The 24,581-nt window shown below is 35.5% G+C and overlaps 1 protein-coding gene across 1 annotated transcript in view; it reads right to left on the reverse strand.

The window, feature by feature from the left end:
• Positions 1-24,581, reverse strand: part of grid2 (glutamate receptor, ionotropic, delta 2) — a 905,841-nt gene that overhangs the window by 236,982 nt on the left and 644,278 nt on the right. The window contains exon 5 of the mRNA XM_030143377.1: positions 13,537-13,590. Within this exon, the coding sequence (XP_029999237.1) occupies positions 13,537-13,590 (54 nt within the window). The remainder of the gene's footprint in view (positions 1-13,536; positions 13,591-24,581) is intronic.

Raw genomic sequence — 24,581 nt, forward strand, 5'->3', positions numbered from 1 at the left:
TGTAAAGCCTGAACCATTAAATCATTGACAGAAAATTCCAGTTCTTTGAAACTGGAGCCTTTATTGGTCCTTCTGAACAACCAGAATCTTTTTTTTTTTTTTTTTTCAAAATATCAATTTCCTTGTATGACTTTCAATTTTGTGTCATATTTGATACATTTGATGTCAATGCTCAAATACTATTATTTTTTAACAAACACATAATAAAACACAAACATGTCTAACAAATCGGTAATTCCTTTTCAAAATTGCTGATTAATGACAGTCTTGTAGTGTCACTGGAAAGGCCTCTGGTGAACAAATTCCTCCCCCCTGGTGGATTATCTGCATGTATCTAATTATATACATCGGGTTTTTCAGACAAAAATATCACACTGATCATGTAGAGGGCTTCAAAACTCATGTATCAAATAGAATACGCTCTGCGTTATAGGGTTAAATGCACATGAGCCACTTCAGGCCCCACCCCCTCCAGGTTGTTGGCTGTGCTGCTCTGTCCCATTCAACCAACAACTGAGCATTTTAGGTAATCGGCTCGAAGTTTGGACATATTTTCAGTATGGACTACAACCTCTGCTGCTGATAAACAATTATGTCGTACTCAGAGAAATGTTCGTTGGAAGTCTTGACCTCATATGTGTAAATGTCATGACGTAACTAGTTATAGATGTAACAAATTAAAACAGGTTGTAGAAATCCACTTGATTTTCAACAAAATGAATATAAAGAGAGCTTCGCAGCACCTGGAGGGTTCAAATTCAAACTTTTTGAACTATTAGGGTCCAAATATACACATAAATGAACCAAAGACAATACAACCAAAGCAAAATATGACCCCTTTAACCCTAATGTATACTCATGGGTTTAGTTGTTTTAGTTCCATATTAACCAACACAGTGGACACTTACGCATCATCTCATAAACTGCAATTCATACCATTACTGTAACTTTGCTGTTCTTCATTGGTTCTTGAGTGGAAATCAATTGTTAATATTTATTTTTTGCATATTATCTCCATGAAGTGAGTAATAACTAGTATTAGAATATGTTAAAATGTGAGAAAACATCAGATTAGCTGCATTAAACATGGTTTCATTTCACTGTTTTCATATCATTTTATGATATTGGGTTTTAAATACATGTTTCTTTGCTTCAAGAATAAAATTCATGGTGTAGCTGAATGGACATTTTTGTAAATCTATGAAAAAAACCTCAGTCTCATTGTTTTTTTCATGTCTAAGGAGGAATAAAAACACTCAAAAAAAAAAAACAACAAAAAACTTAACTAAGGTTCTCATAATTCATGCATGAAAGGGTAAACAATCAACCATTTTACTTTAGGGGGCCTACTTTGGTCTCAAGTGGGTCAGACCTGTAAAATACTATCATAATAACCTAGAAATAATGACAACTCCAAATTTTTCTTCTTTGTTTTAGAGTGAGAAAGCACTATGCAGCAATACAAATCATTCCATATCTGTTTTTAAAAATGTATTTAGCAGCAAACATAATAGCTCAAATTGTAGGTCTAATCAACTACTTTAACACGCCATTAAGGAATAATAACCAAATATTGAATAAAAACATGATTTATTATCATTGACAAAGAAAAAGAGTGAGGAAAAATATACAGCAGTGATTGAAGATCTGGAAAAAATACCAAAAAGTGCTGATCCTTGAGGAAAGTGCAAATATTTAGCATACCACACTTTTCTTAATATATGAGAGTACATTATATCCAAAAATGAAACTGATATCATTTTTATTTTAGTTTTAAAAGACATTAATTCATGGTAACGGAGTGAGAATCCAAAAAAGTAACAGAGTGAGGTATTTGTTCAGTGTGATGCACCAGAATAATAATAAAGATTTTATTAAGATACTGATAAAATGATCAGTCTTTGGCGACATGTTTCATTACTATATTTAATACACATCTTTCTGCTGTGGTTTTTTTTTTTTTAAATAATAAATAACATTCAAAATCTATATAGTATTGGATTATTATGAAATATAAGATTAGACACAGGCATATATTTTGAACATATTTATTTACACATTGCTATTTACATTCTGAATTTATGCTGTTTACATTCACTGACAACCTTTACTGTTCTTAGTTTACTCTGCATTCTCATATATTCAGTTGTAATTCAGGCACAAATTAAATAAACACAGTTTTAGAAAGTATAGATATATCTCTGTTGATTCTGATCTATGATTCTGTTGGGTTTCTGTAAATTGACTTAGAGTCTGGTTTTGACCAACTCTATATATAAAATGTCAAGAGATAACTTTTTTTGTGATCTGGCGCTATATAAATAAAATTTGATTGATTGAGTGATTTAATTGGTTTTCCCCTGTAAGTCGCTTTGGAAAAAAGCGTCTGCCAAATGCATAAACATAAACATAAACATCTCTTTCAATAATCAAAAATATTGTTTAAGAGAAAAAATAAATTGACCCTGATGTTCACCTTCGTTTGGCCAGGCCCAATAATGTAAAAAAAGTGAAGTTACATGAAAATGTGTCCATTTATAAACTATCCTTTCCCACAAATGTGAATAGCCTGAACAAATATGACCAACCTGAAACGTCTTAATAGAAATAAGTGTAATTTTAACAATATTCTGCCTGTTACTAAATATTTTGTTCATTCATAGATCCATCCACTGCAGTCAATAAGTTACAAATCACTTCTGTAAATGATAAACTGAGGCATTATATTGTTAAAATTGCACCTATTTTTGTTGTCGTTGTTTAGTTTCAGGTTGTTCATGTTATTCAAATTTTTTCCAGGATAGTTTATCGAAATTTTCATGATGTAAGTTTATTTTTTCCACTGTTACTATTTTACTGGTCCGGCCCCCTTGAGATTATATTGGACTGAATTTGGCCCCTGAACTAACATGAGTTTGACACCCCTGAACTATACAGTTATGATCCTGACAAGTGCAATCAAGATGTTGCAGGACCCAGTTGAGCATTAAATCGCAATACTTACATTTTAACGGTTTTTCTTTGCATTTTCAATGAATATCTCCTCTAAAAGCTAAAATAAATCCAAAACAAAGCATCTCAAACCAAACCATACAACACTATTCCATCCAGTCAGCAACAAGGAAATGAAAAAATGTATTGAATAGTAAAAAAATTGAATATAAATATGCCAAAACTGTATTTCAGTCAACTTGCCAGCCAGTTGTTAGCACAGCTACTCTTGCAGCGTGCACCATGAATTTAAGTGACGGGCCTTCTGAAGTAACACTGACAGGAAAGGTGTGTCTGTTTCAAAGCATAAACAGTCTTTCCCAGGAAGATGAACATATCTGTATTTTTTAGTGATATCCTGTTTTGCAGTGGGAGCACAAATGGGAATGTGTTTGAAGCACAGTTTACGAGTTCATCATAAATAAGACCTTGAGAAGATCATTTCCTTCTGTAGGATGATACACTGAATTTTAAGGTCTCTGGAGATTCTTAGGGCCAGATCTACTAAAGCAGGGGTGTCCAATCCTGGTCCTGGAGAGCCACTATACTGCATGTTTTAGATGTTTCCCTCTTCCAGCACACCTGACGGTTATTATCAGGCTTCTGCAGAGCTGGATGATAGGCTTATCATTTGAATCAGGTGTGTTGGAAGAGGGATACATCTAAAACACAGGTGTCAAACATGTGGCCCGGGGGCCAAATGTGGCCCGCCAAAGGGTCCAGTTCGGCCCCTGGGATGTTTTTGCCAAGTGCAAAAATTCCACAGTCTTGAATTGAATTAAGCAAAAAAAATTTATCTTGAATTAAGGAAAAAATCTGGAATTAAGCCAAAAAAATATATATATTCAATTAAGTAAAAAAAATCTTCAATTAAGCAAAAAAAATAATAAAATCTTCAATTAAGTACAAAAAAAATTTCAATTAAGCCAAAAAAAAATCTTCAATTAAGCCCAAAAAAAAAAAAAATCTCAAATTTCGCAAAAAATCTTGAACTAAGCCAAAAAAAAAAAAAAAATCTTCAATTAAGTAAAAAAAAAACAACCTTCAATTAAGCCAATAAAAAAAATTTCAATTAAGTAAAAAATAAATAAATAAATAAATAAAAATCCTGAATTAAGCCAAAAAAAAAAAATCTTCTATTAAGTAAAAAAAATCTAGAATTAACAACTTAATTTTTTTTTCTTTGTTTTAGTGCAAAAAATAACATTAAATTATGAAAATATTTACATTTACAAACCATCCTGTAACAATTAAATGTGAATAACCTGAACAAATATGAACAACCTGAAATGTCGAATGAAAATTCAGCACAATTTTAACAGATTTTCTGCCTGTTCCTCAGTGTTTAGTGTCTTTGTAGATCTGACCCATAACGCACATGTAGAAAATGATAAGTAGAGGAATAATATTGTTAAAATTGCACTAAATTTTCTTACGTTTTTTAAATTTAAATTTCAGTTTTTTTCAGTTTTTTTTTTTGGATAGTTTATAAAAGTAACTATTTTCATAATTTAATGTTTTTTTTTTACACTAAAACAAAGACAAAAATTTGGAGTTGTCATTATTTATAGGTTATTATGTTATTATTTTACTGGTTTGGCCCACTTCATTTCAAATTTAGCTGAATATGGCCCCTGAACTATAATGAGTTTGACACCCCTGATCTAAAACGTGCTGGATAGTAGCTCTCCAGGACCAGATTAGTTTGGTTTGCGTGCATAAAGACGTGTGCAAACTTACTGCACATGCAAAAAAATGTACAAACGGATTTACTGACAGTGCGCACTAAGGGTTGTGTCTTTCAAAAGTGCAAAATAGCACGTCTGCATCCAGTTAGTTTGCCGCAATGAATATGCAATATGGGGTGTTTACTGTGTGCTGGGAGGAGAAAATGTAAATATATTAATTTAGCACATGCAAAGTGATTTATCAAACCCGAAAGCAATTTTGCTAAAAGAAACTGCGTCTATATTTAACACATCTCAAAGGGAGGTGCAAATGGTTTGGATGCATATTTGCGCACACATGGAAGTGGTTATTGTCGCAAGGAGACATCGAAACAATGAAAGAAGACAGAGAACGCATTTTTCACCCTCGTGTAATTGAGACGTAAGCTGCCCCCCCCCCCCACACACACACACACACACACTTTATGGGGTTCTTGTAGAAAAGCCTATTTTCCCACTTGATCTGTTGATTGTGATTAAAAATACGCACCGACATTAGGCTACAGTGCGACAAAATTATGTGCGCCTGACAGTCATTCAGTCCAACAACCCCCATACCTCTAAAATAAATGCCCAGTAATGCCATTTTCGAACTTCTAGATCACAGGCGTCAAACATGCGGCCAAATCCGGCCCGCCAAAGGGTCCAATCTGGCCCATGGGATGAATTACACTGAAGATATTAACAATCAATGGTGTAAAAATCATTTTAATTCAGGTTCCACATACAGAACAATTAAATCTTAATTGGGTCAGACCAGTATAATATTATCTCAATAAACTATAAATAATGAAAACTGCAGATTTTATCTTCGTTTTAGTGAAAAAAAGTAAAATTACATGAAAATATTTACATTAATAAACTACCTTTTTGCAAAAAATGTGAATAACCTGAACAAATACGAACAACCTGAAATGTCTTAAGAGAAGTACATGCAATTTTACCAATATTCTGCCTGTTACTAAATGTTTTATGTGTTTGTAATTGTAATGTAAGTTGTAACGCACATGTGTAAATGATAAACTGATAAACTGAAGCAAAAATATTGTTAAAATTGCACTTGGTTTTCTTAAGACATTTCAAGTTGTTCATGTTATTCAGATTTTTAAGGAAACATTGTAGATGTAAACATTATCATAATGTAATTTGACTTTTTTCACTGGTGTTATTTTACTGGTCCGGCCCACTGGAGATCATACTGGGGTGAATGTGGCCCCTGAACTAAAATGAGTTTGACACCCCTGTTCTAGATAAACTAGGGGATGATTTGGGGCCAGTCACAAGGAGGAGTCACCTTTTATGACAAAACTCCTTCAATGTTACATTTCCTTGCATTTGGATCATTCCAGCGCACTACTGCCATTAGTGCTGGCGTATCCCAGAGCAGTTTTTCCAGCGTACTGTCTCCATGATGACAACCAGTAGCGCATGCAAAATCCTCATTTAAATAGGGCGGTTTCAGAGACTTTGCACCTGTTGTCATTTGTGCAAAGCAATCTTAGTACATTACCCGCAAACCGCAGTTCGAGCCTACATGCAAAATTCTAGATTGCAAACACAAATTAGTACACGCAAATTGGGATCTTAGTACCCAGCCAACATGTCCATGTGGGCCCCAGAAGGGTTACAATTGGGCTGCACATAAGGGTCCCATGTGGGTTGTCCGCAGTTTCCATGGTGGCTCCAAATGCGTTTGCCCATATCAGAATCAAAATCAGAATCAGAATCTCTTTATTGTCATTTTACCAAGCACAGGGTGACACAAAAAAAACGGGAACTTTTTAACAATCCAATAAAACCAAGAGTGATGGAAGAAGAATATTTTATTCATAGTAATTGAAACCTTAAAACATGCCATTTAAGAAACAATGATGGAATTTTCGTTTTTTAAAAATTACTTCCTGTAGATGGCATTCTTGAAATCTGCTGTTGAGATTCCTCATTGACCGCTGCAACATCTCAGCTGGGATACTGTGAACTTCAACTGAACAATTCTCGCACAGCCGCCAATGGTTACTAAAATGGGGGTGTGTTTACTTGCTCAAGGTCACTGTCTCGCAGTGCTGCCACTTGCTCATGTCTGCCAATACACACTTCAAAAATTTCCGTTTTTTGTACAAGTACAGGGTGACCATAGTAACCATTGGCGGCTGTGCGAGAATTGTTCGGTAACCGTGTGATCTCAAGATTCGGTAACGTTCCCTGGCCCCCTAGATCCCCAGATTTGTCTGTTTGTGATTTTTTCTTGTGGGGCTATCTCAAGAGTAAAGTGTACACGACTCGACCAAGAACTCTGGATGAGTTAAAACAGAGAATTCAGGATGAAATTCACAGTATCCCAGCTGAGATGTTGCAGCGGTCAATGAGGAATCTCAACAGCAGATTTCAAGAATGCTTTCGTACAGGAGGACGCCATCTACAGGAAGTAATTTTAAAAAATTAAAATTCCATCAACTTTTCTTAAATGGCATGGTTTAAGGTTTCACTTACTATGAATAAAATATTTTTCTTCCTTCACTCTTGGTTTTATTGGATTGTTAAAAAGTTCCCGTTTTTTTGTGCCACCCTGTACAACGGAATTGAGGCAAAGCTCTCAGGTTCAGTGCAAGAATTTACAGACAGACAACAAATATCAGTGAAACAACAACAAATATCAGTAAAAGGCACAGTTATTTACATTTTAAAAAAAAAAAGTATTGCAAACTAAGATATTTGTAAAACAGAGAATTTAAGTAGTGCAAATAACATGAAAGATAAATACTGTGGGATGAATAGTGTGAAGAATAAATAATATGAGATATTCAGAGCTCTGATTCTGATTCTGATATGGGCAAACACATGTGGGGTCACCATGGAAACTGCAGACAAACCCAAATGGGACCCTTATATGCAGCCCAAATGTAACCCTTCTGGGGCCCACATGGTCATGTTGGCTGGGTAGATCCCAAGGTTATTATAGTTTTGGATTTTTCATTTTAGTTTAGTTTTATTTAGTTTTGACTTTTTTTTTCTCTAATTCAGTTAGTTTTAATTAGTTTTTAAAGCAGGTTTGCTAGTTTTTATTAGTTTTCATGATTTTCTAAATGCTTAGTTTTAGTTTAGTTTTACAGGGTGGGGAAGCAAAATTTACAATGAACATGTAGTTGTTTTTTCTCAGCAGGCACTGCGTCAATTGTTTTGAAACCAAACATATATTGATGTCATAATCATACCTAACACTATTATCCATACCTTTTCAGAAACTTTTGCCCATATGAGTAATCAGGAAAGCAAACGTCAAAGAGTGTGTGATTTGCTGAATGCACTCGTCACACCAAAGGAGATTTCAAAAATAGTTGGAGTGTCCATAAAGACTGTTTATAATGGAAAGAAGAGAATGACTATGAGCAAAACTATTACGAGAAAGTCTGGAAGATACTATTAAAGAAGAATGGAGAAGTTGTCACCCGAATATTTGAGGAACACTTGAGCAAAGTTTCAAGAAGTGTGTGAAGGCAGTTATTGAGGAAGACGGAGGACACAGAATAAAAACATTTTCTATTATGTAAATTTTCTTGTGGCAAATAAATTCTCATGACTTTCAATAAACGAATTGGTCATACACTGTCTTTCAATCCCTGCCTCAAAATATTGTAAATTTTGCTTCCCCACCCTGTAGTTTTGTCAAATCTTTTATCTTCTTCGCCGTCGTATTCAAATAAATCCCAGACAGGACTCTGCTGCTTTCTTCCAACTTTAGTCTCCATGTTTCCAGGTAGAGTGGGGACGAGACGACGACTCTAAATGACATTTGATGAGAAGTGACGGATTGTTAAATATCATATGGTGCCAGCAGCTAAAATTGCTTGAGGGAAATAAATCGATTTCATATCAATCCGACACTGACATAGACAAAAACGAAGGGAATTTTATCCATAATTTTTATTAGTTTTAGTTAGTTTTGTAAGCACACAATACAGTTTCAGTTAGTTATCGTTTTTTTTCTTTTAATTATACTTTTTATTCATTTCAGTTAACTAAAATGTTTTTTCAATTCTAGTTTTTGTCATTTCGTTAGTTTTCGTTAACGATAATAACCTTGGTAGATCCAGCCCTTAGTGTTTTAAAAGATACTTGAAATCATAGCCTTTATTCCTCCCCATAACTAGTGTTACCTGGTGAAGTGAGATAACCCCACCTATTGTCACTAAATGTCATCTTGTTGTCATTAATCTTCTAAAGGCTTTTTATTTCAGCTCAGTGGTTAATTGCCTCCTTGACCTATTTTACCTCTTAATATCTGTTGTTTGCATCATCTTCCTTTTTTCTCCTCTTCAGTACCTGTGTATTCATGTCTGATTTTGTTATTCTGCCTTCTCTCTGAACTAATTTGACATAATCCTTGCATGCATAACACTATTGTTCAGGAAGATGGGCTGTCTAATTTTAGTTTGCTAAATGGCAGTGATTTGTGTGTCTGGGCATCTATTGAAGCTATTTCACATATAGGTGTTTGGCCCGCTTAAAAAGTTTGCTGAGACAAATATATCTTGGATAATGAAGTGTGGGTGGAGTTATGTGACTGCCAAGCAGATTTAGAGCCATCTGCACTTATGTCTTGTCTACAGATTGTTTTATGCTACAATATGATCTCTTTCCATTAGACTTCGTTTGTCTGACTATTTTTAAAGATGTCTTGAACTGCAGAGTAAGATATGTTCGACAGAGACGAGTGTAAATTAGTTCTAGTAAGAACGGGAGTGGTAGAACAGTTGAGAGTTGGCATGCAAAGTGATTTACTAATAGATTTGACTTAACATGATCACTTAGCACTTGTAGCATTAACACCACCAAGTTATTCTATTACCAGAGGGACTTGTTAACTAAGAGTGGTCATTTGCAAACAAATCTATTTTTACAATGAGGCAAGGGCAGGTAATGAAGCAGATAGTACTGCAGCGGATGGCTTACTTAGCTCCAGAAAAAAAAAAAAAAAAAAAAAAGACCTGCTTGTGCTCTCGCTACAGTTTAACCCATAAAGACCCAGTACTACTTTTGTGGCAGTTCCCAAATGAATTTTTCTCTCTATTTAACCTTTCTTAAGTGATTTATCACCATTTGTTCTAATGTTGTTCTCTGTATTTTGCATTTTTTCAAAGTAAATCATATGTTTTCTGATTTTTAATTAACTAATCATGTAGATGTTCAAAAAATCCTCAAATTATGTTTATGTTTATGCTTATGCATTTGGCAGACACTTTTTTCCAAAGTGACTTACAGGGGAAAACCAATCAAATCACTCAATCAATCAAATTTTATTTATACAGGGTGGGGAAGCAAAATTTACAATATTTTGAGGCAGGGATTGAAAGACAGTGTATGACCAATTAGTTTATTGAAAGTCATGAGAATTTATTTGCCACAAGAAAATTGACATAATAGAAAATGTTTTTATTCTATGTGTCCTCCTTCTTTCTCAATAACTGCCTTCACACACTTCCTGAAACTTGCGCAAGTGTTCCTCAAATATTCGGGTGACAACTTCTCCCATTCTTCTTTAATAGTATCTTCCAGACTTTCTCGTAATAGTTTTGCTCATAGTCATTCTCTTCTTTCCATTATAAACAGTCTTTATGGACGCTCCAACTATTTTTGAAATCTCCTTTGGTGTGACGAGTGCATTCAGCAAATCACACACTCTTTGACGTTTGCTTTCCTGATTACTCATATGGGCAAAAGTTTCTGAAAAGGTATGGATAATAGTGTTAGGTATGATTATGACATCAATATATGTTTGGTTTCAAAACAACTGACATAGTGCCTGCTGAGAAAAAACAACTACATGTTCATTGTAAATTTTGCTTCCCCACCCTGTATAACAGAGGCACAGAAGCCGGGTTGGATGTCCGAACTGTGTTTAGTTTTACTTTCGGTTTTCGGTAGTTACGGAGCCCCCACCTACAGGTCTCCTTCACTGTACCAAAAACATATTGAAAAAGTATCAAACCAAAGACCCCTCTACCGAAAACATACCGAACCAATATCTTTCTGTACCATTACACCCCTAATCATGAATCATTTCTTTGTATCTCTATTTAATAAAGACTTTTAAAATGCATAGTAAGACATGAACAACTGGTAGAGCTTGTGCCAGACTGCGTTTCACAATTGATTCCTCAAAGGCAGCAGGTACAAAGTGATCCAGGCTGTATGCTGCTAAACATACAGCCTGCTGCAGACTGACATGTTAAGCCTCCGAGGAAGCTCAGCAAATAGCAGGTTGATGCCAAGAGGCTTGAAGAGTGTTAGACAATAGCAGATGCCTGACAGGGTGCAAAGCAACACGAAGGGAGACCGTCGGACCGCTAGATGTGAATTTGGCCTCCCAAGCAGGGTTGATAAACTGCTGGTATAAACATTACCATATACTAAGAAAAAAAAATCTAACAGAACAGCATGAAAGAAAAGAAAACCATGATGCCTTTTAGTATGTGGCACCATCCCCATTGTTATGACATCCCCAGTACAAGCTGGCATCTTCATTAGCGCAGCAATGACACTCACTTTCCCTCTTTAATCAGGGAAATCTGGGAAAATGCAAAGAACAGCCCAGAGAGGTCGTCCGGGGTACTTATGAGGATTGTGTTGATGCATCTGCAGCCTCTCATCCATAGCAAATGCAAAAAAAAAAAAAAAAAAAAAAAATCGGACACTCTCAAAGCGAAACATCAGAAAATGATTGGCGTTTTCTGCAACATTTATAGATGTCATGCATACTAAGGCTTGTTTCAAAGACATACTTTCTTTCCATAACTGAGCGTGTAATGGGGCCGCTGAGCCTCGTGGCCTTTAGCGGCATTATTATAGTAACAGGCTACAATGTCATAATGGAGTAAAAAAAACGGAAAGAAAGAGCAACACCAAAGGATCCCTCCCTGTTTTATGACAGATGATGTTTTTAATTGTTGGAGTGTAAATATTTCTGTGCTCTTTTGAGTGTATATGGTTGTGTGTGCTGTGTATAAGTGGCAGAGTGAACCCCCTGCTGAGTCCTGCTGGATCATTCATATGCCTGAGGCTCCACAGACACACTGCATTAACTAACAGAGTACATACAGGGTGGGGAAGCAAAATTTACAATGAACATTTAGTTGTTTTTTCTCAGCAGGCACTACGTCAATTGTTTTGAAACCAAACATATATTGATGTCATAATCATACCTAACACTATTATCCATACCTTTTCAGAAACTTTTGCCCATATGAGTAATCAGGAAAGCAAACGTCAAAGAGTGTGTGATTTGCTGAATGCACTCGTCACACCAAAGGAGATTTCAAAAATAGTTGGAGTGTCCATAAAGACTGTTTATAATGGAAAGAAGAGAATGACTATGAGCAAAACTATTACGGGAAAGTCTGGAAGATACTATTAACCCTTTCATGCACGAATTATGAGAACCTTAATCGAGATTTTTTTCCTGAGTGTTTTTATTCCTCTTTAGGCATGAAAAAAACAATGTGATTGAATTTTTTTTTTTTTTTATGAACCTATTTTTCATGGAGTTACAACAATGTCCACTCAGCTGGACACTATGTGTTTAATTTTTGAAGCAAAGAAACATGCATTTACTGTCATAATGTGTGAAAACTACAAAATAAATGTTTTTTTAATGTTGCTAATCTGATATTTTCTCACATTTTAACATACTATAATAGTAGTTATTACTCACTCAAATAATATGCAAAAAACAACAAAACGCAACAACTTAAAAAAACAAACAAACAAAAAAAAAACGTTAATTACAGTTTAATAACAACTAACAATTGATTTACACTCAAATATATTTCTGCGGATCAGGTTTATCAAGAACAGGAATGTTACAGTAATGGTATGAATTGCAGTGTATTATAGGATGGTGCAAAAGTATCCACTGTGTTGGTTGATATGCAAGTAAAACAACAAAATCCATGAATATACAAGAGAACAGCTGTAGAATAACTGTCCACTGTAGTGACCACTGTGCATGAAAGGGTTAAAGAAGAATGGAAGAAGTTGTCACCCCAATATTTGAGGAACACTTGCGCAAGTTTCAGGAAGCGTGTGAAGGCAGTTATTGAGAAGGAAGGAGGACACATAGAATAAAAATATTTTCTAATATGTCAATTTTTTTGTGGCAAATAAATTCTCATGACTTTCAATAAACTAATTGGTCATACACTGTCTTTCAATCCCTGCCTCAAAATATTGTAAAATTTTGCTTCCCCACCCTGTACACACTCAGATGATCCTCCTGGTTTTTATAAAAGGCAGTTTTCATAAAGCGACATGACTCTATGGCCAGTATCCAAGTTAATTCTTATAGTTATGTTTGCCTTATGACCGACAGTCCTCCTCCTATCAGTGTTAATGACTCCGCAATGAACATAAAACCACAGGATAAAGGCTGTATACTGTGAGGAATATAACACTGACTTCATCTATCACTGCTTGTCTGTTTTCATTATTCAACAAAACTGTTGAATTGTTGATTTCAGACTCTGAAATACTCTCTCATCTCAAAAAAAAATTCCTTCAAAGTCACCTTTTATATCTGCAAATGCATTTTTTATTTATTCACTATTCATTTAATACACGATGAGTTGCCTTTACTGTGGTGTTTGGCTGCAAACACTAAAACTTAAATGAAATGAACTAAATTGACCTTGGACATCCTGCAAAAACAATCAAATTGTTTTACTTTTCCCTCCTTCAAAAGATATCTGAGTGATTTGAGTGATATTGCCTGGACTCAATAAGCTGAATCCAAGACAAAATATATAAACCGCATCATAGCACCCACCTCATTTATCAGGATCCAGTGACAATCAAAGGCTACCAGGTTGGTCTCCACCACCTGCAACACAACAAAACACACATCACATTTAGGATTTAGTCAACATAAAGGGACGCAGGATAATGATATGTAACTAGTAAGAAGAAGGGAATTAACCCATAAAGACCCGTGTTACTTTTACGGCAGTTCCCACATGAATTTTTTTTATTTTTTTATCTCCATTAAACATTTGTTAAGTGATTTATCTCTGTCTCTCTCTACTTTATTTGTAAAACACTTTAAAACAATCACAGTGGACCAAAGTGCTGTAAAGAAGAATAAATAAAAAGCAAAATAAAAGAATAACATACAAGAATAGATTTAGGACATAAAACAGTTGTATAATTAAAAACCATGCTGTTGTTTTTTTTGTTGTGTTTTTGTTTTTGTTTTTTTCCTCTTTTTTATGTTTAGTAGGCTTGTTGTATAATTACCTCCACCAAGGAGGTTATGTTTTTGCCAGGGTTTGTTTGTTTGTCTGTCTGTCTATTTGTTTGTCTGTCCGTTAGTGTGCAACATAACTCAAAAAGTTATGGACAGATTTTGATGAAATTTTCAGGGTTTGTTGGAAATGGGATAAGGAAGAAACGATTAAATTTTGGTGGTGATCGGAGGTGGGGGGGCCCACGGGGGGGCCCATTTCCAACAAACCCTGAAAATTTCATCAAAATCTGTCCATAACTTTTTGAGTTATGTTGCACACTAACGGACAGACAAACAGACAGACAGACAAACAAACAAACCCTGGCAAAAACATAACCTCCTTGGCATGGGGGGGCCCACGGGGGGGGGCCACTGATCAGCCTTGGCGGAGGTCTGCACTCTCCGAGTGCTTCTAGTTTGTTTTTGTTTTTTACCTCCGCCAAGGAGGTTATGTTTTTGCCAGGGTTTGTTTGTCTGTCCGTTAGTGTGCAACATAACTCAAAAAGTTATGGACAGATTTTGATGAAATTTTCAGGGTTTGTTGGAAATGGGATAAGGAAGAAATGATTAACTTTTGGGGGTGATCCGGAAGAAATCCTGGATTCTGGATCACTTTGAAATTTTCGTTAACATCGTGGTAAATGGGGCCAAAATTTTCATTTCCCAATATCTCGCTTAATTATTGACCAAAACTCATGAAATTTAACTCAGGAATTGACAATGGGGTCCTCTATCACATTTCAAAGGCTGATCCGGATCTGATCCAGAAGGCGGATTTTACCTCAATTTATATAAAAAATGGGGGTGCCCTTACTTTTTGACCTACTGTGCCTTTAATATTAAAGGTAGAAATTTCTGACAAGCGCCATCGTGTAGCTCAGTCAGTTCCGCATCGGGAGTATGCCACCGGATTTCATGTAGCTTTAATACTTAAGGAGCTAGATCCAGAAGAAAACCGCCATTACGAGAAATGTGATTTTCGTGAATAACTACTGAACTAATAAGGATATAATTATGAATCCAGTTGCTAATGGTATGTTTTCATGGTCAAGGAATCTTAAAATATAGGTAAAATAAATATGGGACTAATATTTATGGTGGAAATCACAATATGGGGGAATTGTGCAAATGTCATGCAGTTTGACTCAGGGATTTACAATGGGGTGTTCTATCAAATGACAAAGACTGATCCGGATCTTTCAAAAAGTTATGGACAGATTTGGATGAAAATTTCAGGAAATATTGATACTGGCACAAGGAACAAATGATTAAATTTTGGTGGTGATTGGGGGGGGGGGGGGGGGCACTGATCTGCCTTGGCGGAGGTCTGCGCTCTCTGAGTGCTTTTCTAGTTTTTTGATTGTCTGTGTGATTCCTTATGTCTAAGTACATATTTAAGTAAATGTATAATTTAAAATAATAATAATAAAAAACAAACAAAACAGCTGTACAATTAGAAACAGTGCTGTACAGAAGAATAAAAATAAAACAAAATAAAAGAATAAAATCCAAGAATAGATAAAGGACATAAACCAGCTGTACAATTAAAAACACTGCTGTATAGAAGAATAAAAAATAAATAAATAAATAAAATGATAAAATCCAAGAATACACAAAGGGCACAAAACAGCTGTAATATTAAAAACAGTACTGTATAGAAGAATAAAAAAAGCAAATTAAAAGAATATAATAATAATAATAATAATAATAATAATAATAATAATAATAATAATAATAATAATAATAATAGATTAAGGATATAAAACAGCTGCTTGATAATATTATTTATCTTGTTGTTTTTTTTTTGTTGAGTTTTTTTTTCTCTCTCACTTTTTTGTTTAACAGGTTTGTTGTATAATTTTTTGGGGATATTGTGTCTGTGTGGTTCCTTACGTGTAAGTACATATTTATGTAAATGTTAATGTAATTTAAAAATAAATAAATAAATGAATAAATAAATAAATAAACAAACAGCTGTACAATTAAAAACAGTGCTGTATAGAAGAACAAAAAAAAAGCTAAATAAAATAATAAAATACAAGAACAGATTAAGGGACATGACATAAAACAGCCGTATGATTAAAAAACAGTGCTGTACAGAAGAATAAAAAAGCAAAATAAAAATAAAACAAATAAAATATAATGCGAATGTGTACTCATTGAAACTTTTCTCGGGTAATTTATTTTAAAAATCTGCAGTAACAGTGCTACATAAACCATTACAGTAAATGGAATGACTCAGTGGAATAACAAACACTGCAAAATGACATGAAACTTAAAAAATGATGCCACCAGTGCACATGAAAGAGCACACTGACATTTAAACATACATATGTGACAGCACTTAATCCATTTCCTATAAAGCTTTTTAATAATAACTCCCTTATAGTAGAGTTAAAATCCCCAACTATAAGTGGCATTTATCAGAATACTAGTGTAAACCTGTGTTATTCTCCCTCCCAAATCACATGTCATATTTTCAGTTTGATCTTTTTTTATCGTGTTCCGGCGTCACCTCGTCTTTAATTGATCACCTCTCAGTCTGTGACTACATCCATCTCTTTCCCTCCCTCTGTCTCCATCCCCCTCTTTCCTGCACGCTCAGTGTTAAAATACAGTTCCACTCATATATCATTAGCTATAATTGTCTAGGTAACTATAGCACCGTGTGTCATAAAACACTTTTTAGCCGTAAACAAAAGGCAACAGCTGGAGAGGGTGACGGAGCGTAGCTAATAGTGCTTTAATCTCTCACACAGTCTCCATAAAACTTCATCATTATAACACAGACGGCTGCCGTAAAACATTCTGTCCACAGGAAACATACTTGCAACACAGTCAAGGTATAAAAGAGGAAGGAGGATGACAGAGTGAGACGCTTAACACAATCTTTGCTTTAATTTTTCTTGTTTGTCAGCCTCTATCTGCATTCATTTCTGTTTCTATGTACTCCAGCTGACTTTACTTTGAATCAGAACAAAGCTAAAAATCAATACCGGAGATTATTAATGTTTTTTTTTTAGCCTGTGTTGCTGTTTGGTCTCTATTGGAGCACAGCAAAAATTGGAATAATAAGCAAAGTTAAAGCAAAGTAAGAACAGAGACATAGTTGTTTACCACTTTTTGTTCACTTTGTCTATTTTACTAGCTTTACTGCCCTCTCCACTTCCACATACTTTGATTAATCTGTTTTAAAATCCACTTGTTTTATGATGTGACTGCAAAAACGTGTGCTTGAGAGTAAATATGCTCACATCAAACATTGCAAATATTCATGCATTCATTTCTGCTTCTATATACTACAGATGACTTTACTTTGAATCAGAACAAAGGCAAAAAAAAAAGAAAGAAATTCAGTAACAGAGATTATTGGGTTTTTTTAGCCTGTGTTGCTGTTTGGTCTCTATTGGAGCACAGCAAAAATTGGAATAATAAGCAAAGTTAAAGCAAAGGCAGTTGTTTACCACTTTTCATTCACTTTGTCTATTTTACTAGCTTTACTGCCCTCTCCAGTTTCACGTACTTTTATTTATCTATTTTAAAATCTACTTGTTTTATGATGTGACTGCAAAAACGTGTGCTTTACAGTAAATACGCTCACATCAAACACTGCAAATATTCATGCATTCATTTCTGCTTCTGTATACTACAGATGACTTTACTTTGAATCAGAACAAAGCTAAAAATAAATAAATTATAACAGACAAAGGAAATTCTATACTGCAGATTTTTAATGGTTTTTTTTTAGCCTGTGTTGCTGTTTTTGTCTCTATTGGAGCACAGCAAAAATTGGAATAATAAGCAAAGTTAAAGCAAAGGTAGTTGTTTACCACTTTTCGTTCACTTTGTCTGTTTTACTAGCTTTACTGCCCTCTCCATTTCCACTTACTTTTATTTATCTATTTTAAAATCTACTTGTTTTATGATGTGACTGTAAAAACGTGTGCTTTAGAGTAAATACGCTCACATCGAACACTGCAAATATTTATGCAAGTGTTTCCGCCTTAATTTTTCTTGTTCGTCAGCCTCTATCTGCAATCATTTCTGCTTCTATACACTACAGCTGACTTAACTTCGAATCAGAACAAGCTAAAAAAAAAAAATACCGGAGATTATTATTGTTTTTTTTTTAGCCTGTGTTGCTGTTTTTGTCTCTATTGGAGCACAGCAAAAATTGGAATAATAAGCAAAGTTAAAGCAAAGGCAGTTGTTTACCACTTTTCGTTCACTTTGTCTATTTTACTAGCTTTACTGCCCTCTCCAGTTTCACGTACTTTTATTTATCTATTTTAAAATCTACTTGTTTTATGATGTGACTGCAAAAACGTGTGCTTTACAGTAAATACGCTCACATCAAACACTGCAAATATTCATGCATTCATTTCTGCTTCTGTATACTACAGATGACTTTACTTTGAATCAGAACAAAGCTAAAAATAAATAAATTAAAAAAGAAAAAGGAAGTTCTATACTGCAGATTTTTAATGTTTTTTTTAGCCTGTGTTGCTGTTTGGTCTCTATTGGAGCAGAGCAAAAATTGGAATAATAAGCAAAGTTAAAGCAAAGGCAGTTGTTTACCACTTTTTGTTCACTTTGTCTTTTTTACTAGCTGTACTGCCCTCTCCATTTCCACTTAGTTTTATTTATCTATTTTAAAATCTACTTGTTTTTGTGATGTGACTGCAAAAATGTGTGCTTTAGAGTAAATACGCTCACATCGAACACTGCAAATATTCATGCAAGTGTTTCCAGTTGTCCTATTATCTCCCTGTGGCAGCCGACTGGACAGATGTCTGAGGCTAATTAGCGAAAGGGCAGACTCCTAACACTCGACATGACTCCTTTGGGCTTGGAAATGTTCAATACGCTCGCTCTCTAATGCACAGAAACTCACACAAACACAACAAACAAAGCACTACAGCTGTATGCGTCAACAACTGCCAAGCCGGTATGTGTGTATGTGTGTGTGTGTGCGTGTGCATGTGTGTGTGTGTGTGTGATTGCGATCTGGTGGTCCCAGGCTGAAGTGACACAGTAGTTGAAAACTCAATACCAGCATGACAGGTAAAAGTCACTTGAGCATTGCTCCCTTAATGCTACCACAGGGATCAGTCTGACCTCACTGACTAGCTCGACAAAAGCTTAATTTCGGTTTGGTTCTCATTCTTGGAAGTCAGGGGATCACAAAACACTGTGGTTTGAGGGAAAATCCAATCATTCTGTGTCAATAAAAGTAACCGTTCTCTCAAATTCACAAAGCAGACACGGAGAAGACGGACTGACCCGCAGCCTCCCACTCCTGTGTGTTAGAGCCTTATATTTGTTTGAATGAACGACCAAACACAACATTTTGCATCTGTAAAAACCTCCATCCATCTGCTCACAGTTCATTCCTGAACACTGACTAAATCAGTGAAAAAATGGATGATTTTGGCAAAGATATATCTATTCAAACTGGTATATTCACTTAGACTGGACACTGTACACCACACTTGTTTTTAGGTTCATTCATTCATTCATTTTCTGAATGCACTTTATCCTCACAAGGGTCACGGGGGTCGCTTGGAGCCTATCCCAGCTACATAGGGGCGAAGGCGGGGTACACCCTGGACAAGTCACCAGTTCATCGCAGGGCTGAACATATAGAGACAAACAGTCACTCTCACATTCACACCTATGGACAATTTAGATGAATTGATTAACCTATTGGGAGTGGGAGGAAGCTGGAGTACCTGGACACACAGACATGGGAACATGCAAACTCCACATAGAAAGGTCTGTTGAGCCGCATTATGTAATAAATTCCCGTTATGTAATAAAAGTTCAAAATGTAATAAGAATGTCACGTCATCTTATAATAAAGCCGCATTATGTAATAAACTGACACATTTTGTAATAAACTGCCTCAATGCATTATGTAGTAAATTTTTTCGCATTATTTAGTCAATTATTACAATTTGAGAAGTTTATTACAAAATGCACTTGACACATTTTTATTTTCAGGAAAATGTAATGTGCCAAATTAATCTTTAAACTGTGTGGTTAAAGTTCTGATTACAGTACCTGTAGCTCCTGTGGTTAATTTCTTCTAAATTGCTCTGAAATTATATTAATTTGGATTGTTATTACATAATGAACCATGTTATTACATTTTTTTAATAAAAATGTGTCAAGTGCATTTTGTAATAAATTTCTCAAATTGTAATAACTTACTACATAATGTGAAAAAATTTACTATATAATGCGTTGACGTAGTTTATTATAAAATGTGTCAGTTTATTACATAACGCGGCTTTATTACAAGATGACGTGACATTCTTATTACATTTTGAACTTTTATTACGTAATGGGAATTTATTACATAATGCGGCTCAACAAGGTCCCACCCCGTTGACTGGTGTTGGAATCGAACCCAGGACCTTCTTGCTGTGAGGCACGAGTGCTAACCACTGCATCACCGTGTCGCCCCTTGTTTTTAGGTTGATGTTGTTATTTTATGTTTTTATCGTCTGTAAGGTGACCTTGGGTGACTTGAAAGGGGCCACCAAATAAAATGTATTATTGTATGTATTATTATCAGCCAGCGGATTATCCCACCCAGGTGCAGGACTGAACGTTTCAGGCGCTCCTTCGTTCCAACCGCCATCAGATTGTACAACAGCAGCACGGCTTGAACTACATCCTGCTCTAAACAGTTGTTACATCTGTCAGTGTCACTTGCACATTTATAAAAGTCACCTACTGCACACTTGCTGCTTTATCATTATTATTATTGGTACTTCTTGTCACTTTAGCCACTTGTTTATATTGTTTATATTTTTATCTCTTCATTTTTCTATTGTATTGACACATACTGTCTTGAACTGCTGTACACACTTGAATTTCACCCTTGGGGGATCAATAAAGTGTATTCAATTCAATTCAATTATTATTATTACCTGCTCACACCAAGGATTGACAATATTAATACACATTCAGATTAAAGTGTATCATATACACAGCATAACGTCATCCAAATGTACACATCCCCTCACCTTGAGAGTTGTTCTTAAAACAGAGTGTCAAGCCCTATTTACATGGAACTAATATTACCCATGGACCTCTAGGACATCTGTTATCATAATCCTGCACAAATCTGCCATGTCTGTCATTTTGACCCCACCCCCTGAAAGGGAGGCAAGGGGTATTGTTTTTGGTTTGGTTTATTTCTTTGTTTCTTTGTTTGTTTGTTTGTTAACACACTAGCAGCAAATCTATTGGTTGAATTCATACCAAATTGGGTTTATAACTTGCAAGTGACCCAGAAAAGATCTGATTATATTTTGGGAACAGTAGGTCAAAGTAAAATTTTTTAATGAATTTTTAAAATCTTATTTTTTTCCCATTTACTTATAATCGGCAAAATTTCACATGTCTGTAGCAGCAAAATTATTGGTTGAATTCATACCAAATTGGGTTTATAGATTACCGGGGATCCACAATACACATAATGAAACGATACTACTATGATGAAAAATCCAAAACTATTATAACCTTGCTGTGTCCATTCAAACACAAAGGTGAGTCCCCGAAGGTCCTGTCTGAAGAGGACTTTACTGTTATTTTGGTGAAATGAGACTACATCCAAACATAGGGCAACTTTTTTTATGATTTTTAACCCAGAAAGACCCAGCGCTACTTTTGTGGCAGCTCCCAAAGGATTTTTTTCTTATATTTAACCTTTCTTAAGTGATTCATCACCATTTATTCCAATATTATCATCCTTGGTTTGCACTTTTTCAGTGAAAATCAGTTATTTTCCTATATTTAATTTACTGATCATGTACATGTTCATAAAAGCTCATAATAAAGTTGAGGGAACTTATATTAGAAACAGAGAAAACAGAAGAAAAAGTGGCTTTTTCAGCAAAAATATCAATAACTAAACATAAACCAAGTGTATCCATTCACTGTCATTGATCCAACTCCATGGGTTTTACTGGTGGATCAATGCTGTAGAAGATGACGGTGTTTCCACGTTCACTACAGAGCCTCTGAACATCCAAATGGGTCATTTCTGATGACCATGAAAAGACAACAAACTGCATTTTACACCAATTATTTATACTTATTAATAGGTTTATTGGCTCAGAAGTTATTAAAGATTTTACATCAGTAGGTGATTTTAACTTAACTTTAAGGGTTAAATCTTATACATTTTAATTCTTAGTACATGAGCAGTGGTTTTTGTGCATGTGATGTTAAGAAATATTAATGCACATGCAGATACTGCCTAAGCACATTGTGGGGGAAGCATGAAGAGGGAGAGTAGGCGTTGCTATTGAATAAAGTGCTCTAAATTGAAAATTAGTTGCATAATTCAATTTCATGGGCTATTTGTGATCAAATCAAGCAAATAGCCTACAGCCCGCCCTCCAAACTAGGCATTTCCAAGCTTTACACTTAAACATGCAACTACAAGCTGTGAAAATCTTGACACATTCCCATAGAACAGACATTTTCCAACACACACACACAGCTACATTTCTACCACTGCACTCCTCAACACTGAAGCCATGGGTGCTGTATCTGTACACATAAAAAAAAAGAACGCTGTGCTATGTTGCTATGACTCACACGGGCACCATGTTATTAACCTGATTCTTCCATTGTGTTTGTGATCACTATAATTAATTTGTGTTTCTATGTCTGTATATATGTGCAGGGAGATGAGACATCTATGTCTGAGACTCGAGGTGAGGGAATCGGATTACTGTTATCATCTCAAAGCCCTTCATTCTACCTTAAGTAAACTGGAGGACAATTATAAAGTGAGACGAGAATATCTGACAAAGTGGGAACAGCTAAAAGATTTTTGAAAGACTCTTTGGGGGTCAGTGCAGATATAGAAAAGAAATGCTGATAGAGTAAGTAGAGGGAAGATCATGAATTAACGGCGCTTTGAGTGCTGGACACAAAAGTAGACAATTACAGTTACATCAAGATGAGAGCGACCATTAAACCAATACTTCTTTCATTTCTCAAATTATAGATTGTTGCATTTTATTTAATTATCTTATCAGAAATGTTTTGCAATAACATATAAGCTTTCTAGTTTATATTACAGGGTAGCCTGTACATATACGTAGGGCCTGATTTGCTAAAGGCGGCCATACACTGTGCGATTATTTAGATCGTTGCACGCAGCTCCATCTCAAACTGTGCGAATCAATCGTAAAGTCAGGCTCATGATTCATGTTCTCACACTGTACGGACCGATGCTCATATGCGACCTGACTGCTCACACTGTAGGACCATACACCAGAGGACGTACGATATGTTCGAGTACTGTATCCGGAAATACAACGTTAAAATACCAAGGAATCCGTAAAAGTGCATAGACAATTGTGTATTGGCGTGAGTCACGAAATGGTAGTGCTAAACAAAAACCAATGAGCTACTTTGGCAATATGTGCCGTTATCTGCGGGGAATCAAAAAAGAAGAAAAGATGATGTGTCTGGTGCAGGAACTGATTGGCCAGACGTGGACAGTATGGGCTGTCAATCCTACAGCGGGAACTAGAGGTAAGCTGCAACTGCTACATTGCACTAGGCCAAAAGCCAGCTACTGTTAGCTTGTACGCTACTGTACGCTTCTGTGTTCACGCATGCACAGTGTGAGAATTTGAGGCACATCGGCTCGTGGTGCTGCTGTGACAGTGCGATACCCTCACAAGGAACGAGCAGGATTTCAAACAGCTCCGTTTTCCTTGCGAACACACGATTGCTGGTCGTGAGGTGTTAATGGCTTCTCCTTACCCCATGTACACTGCACGAAGCACAACACACGATTAGAAGCACATCTGGTCCGATCCCAGAAAGAGTCGCACAAGTGAGAAATTGTCTCTAAAATCGCACAGTGTATGGCCGCCTTTAGATCACAAATAATGGGCACAAATATGCTTGCTCGTGCAAAAAAATGTGCGTGCTATTGATTTGCGTGTCATGGGTGATCAAGTAAAATTGCCTGTGCAAATAACAACAGCTGCAATGTCTTGGAGACCGTCTTAATTAAATGTGGATTTTGCGTGCGCTACTACTGGTTGTCATCATGGAGACAGTACGCTACAATAAAAACTGCTCTGGGACACACCAGTACTCATGAATATGAAGGGGAGGTCAATTTGTGTTTTGTTTTTGTTTTTTCTTCCGTCATTTCATAAGTGTTGATGTGATCAGAATGGATTGTTTCTCTGCGTTGCCTTTGGTTGTGACTATGTCGCCTCCTCGCCACAACTGCAGAAACTTCTGCGCGAAGCTGTGCCAGTTGAAACCTGCCTTTCAGACGCACTAAATACAGACGCAAAATCAGCCACCACAATCACTTTCAGGTTTGGTAATAATAATAATAATAATAATAATAATAATAATAATAATAATAATAATAATAATAATAATAATAATAATGATAATAATAATAATAATAATAATAATAATAATAATAATAATAATAATGGATTCGATTTATATAGCGCTTTTCTATGAACGCATACTCAAAGCGCGTACAGAGGATCCATTATTCATTCACTCTCACATTCACACTGTGGTGG

Source organism: Sphaeramia orbicularis, chromosome 9 (assembly GCF_902148855.1).
Source record: "Sphaeramia orbicularis chromosome 9, fSphaOr1.1, whole genome shotgun sequence".
Taxonomy (NCBI): Eukaryota; Metazoa; Chordata; class Actinopteri; order Kurtiformes; family Apogonidae; genus Sphaeramia; species Sphaeramia orbicularis.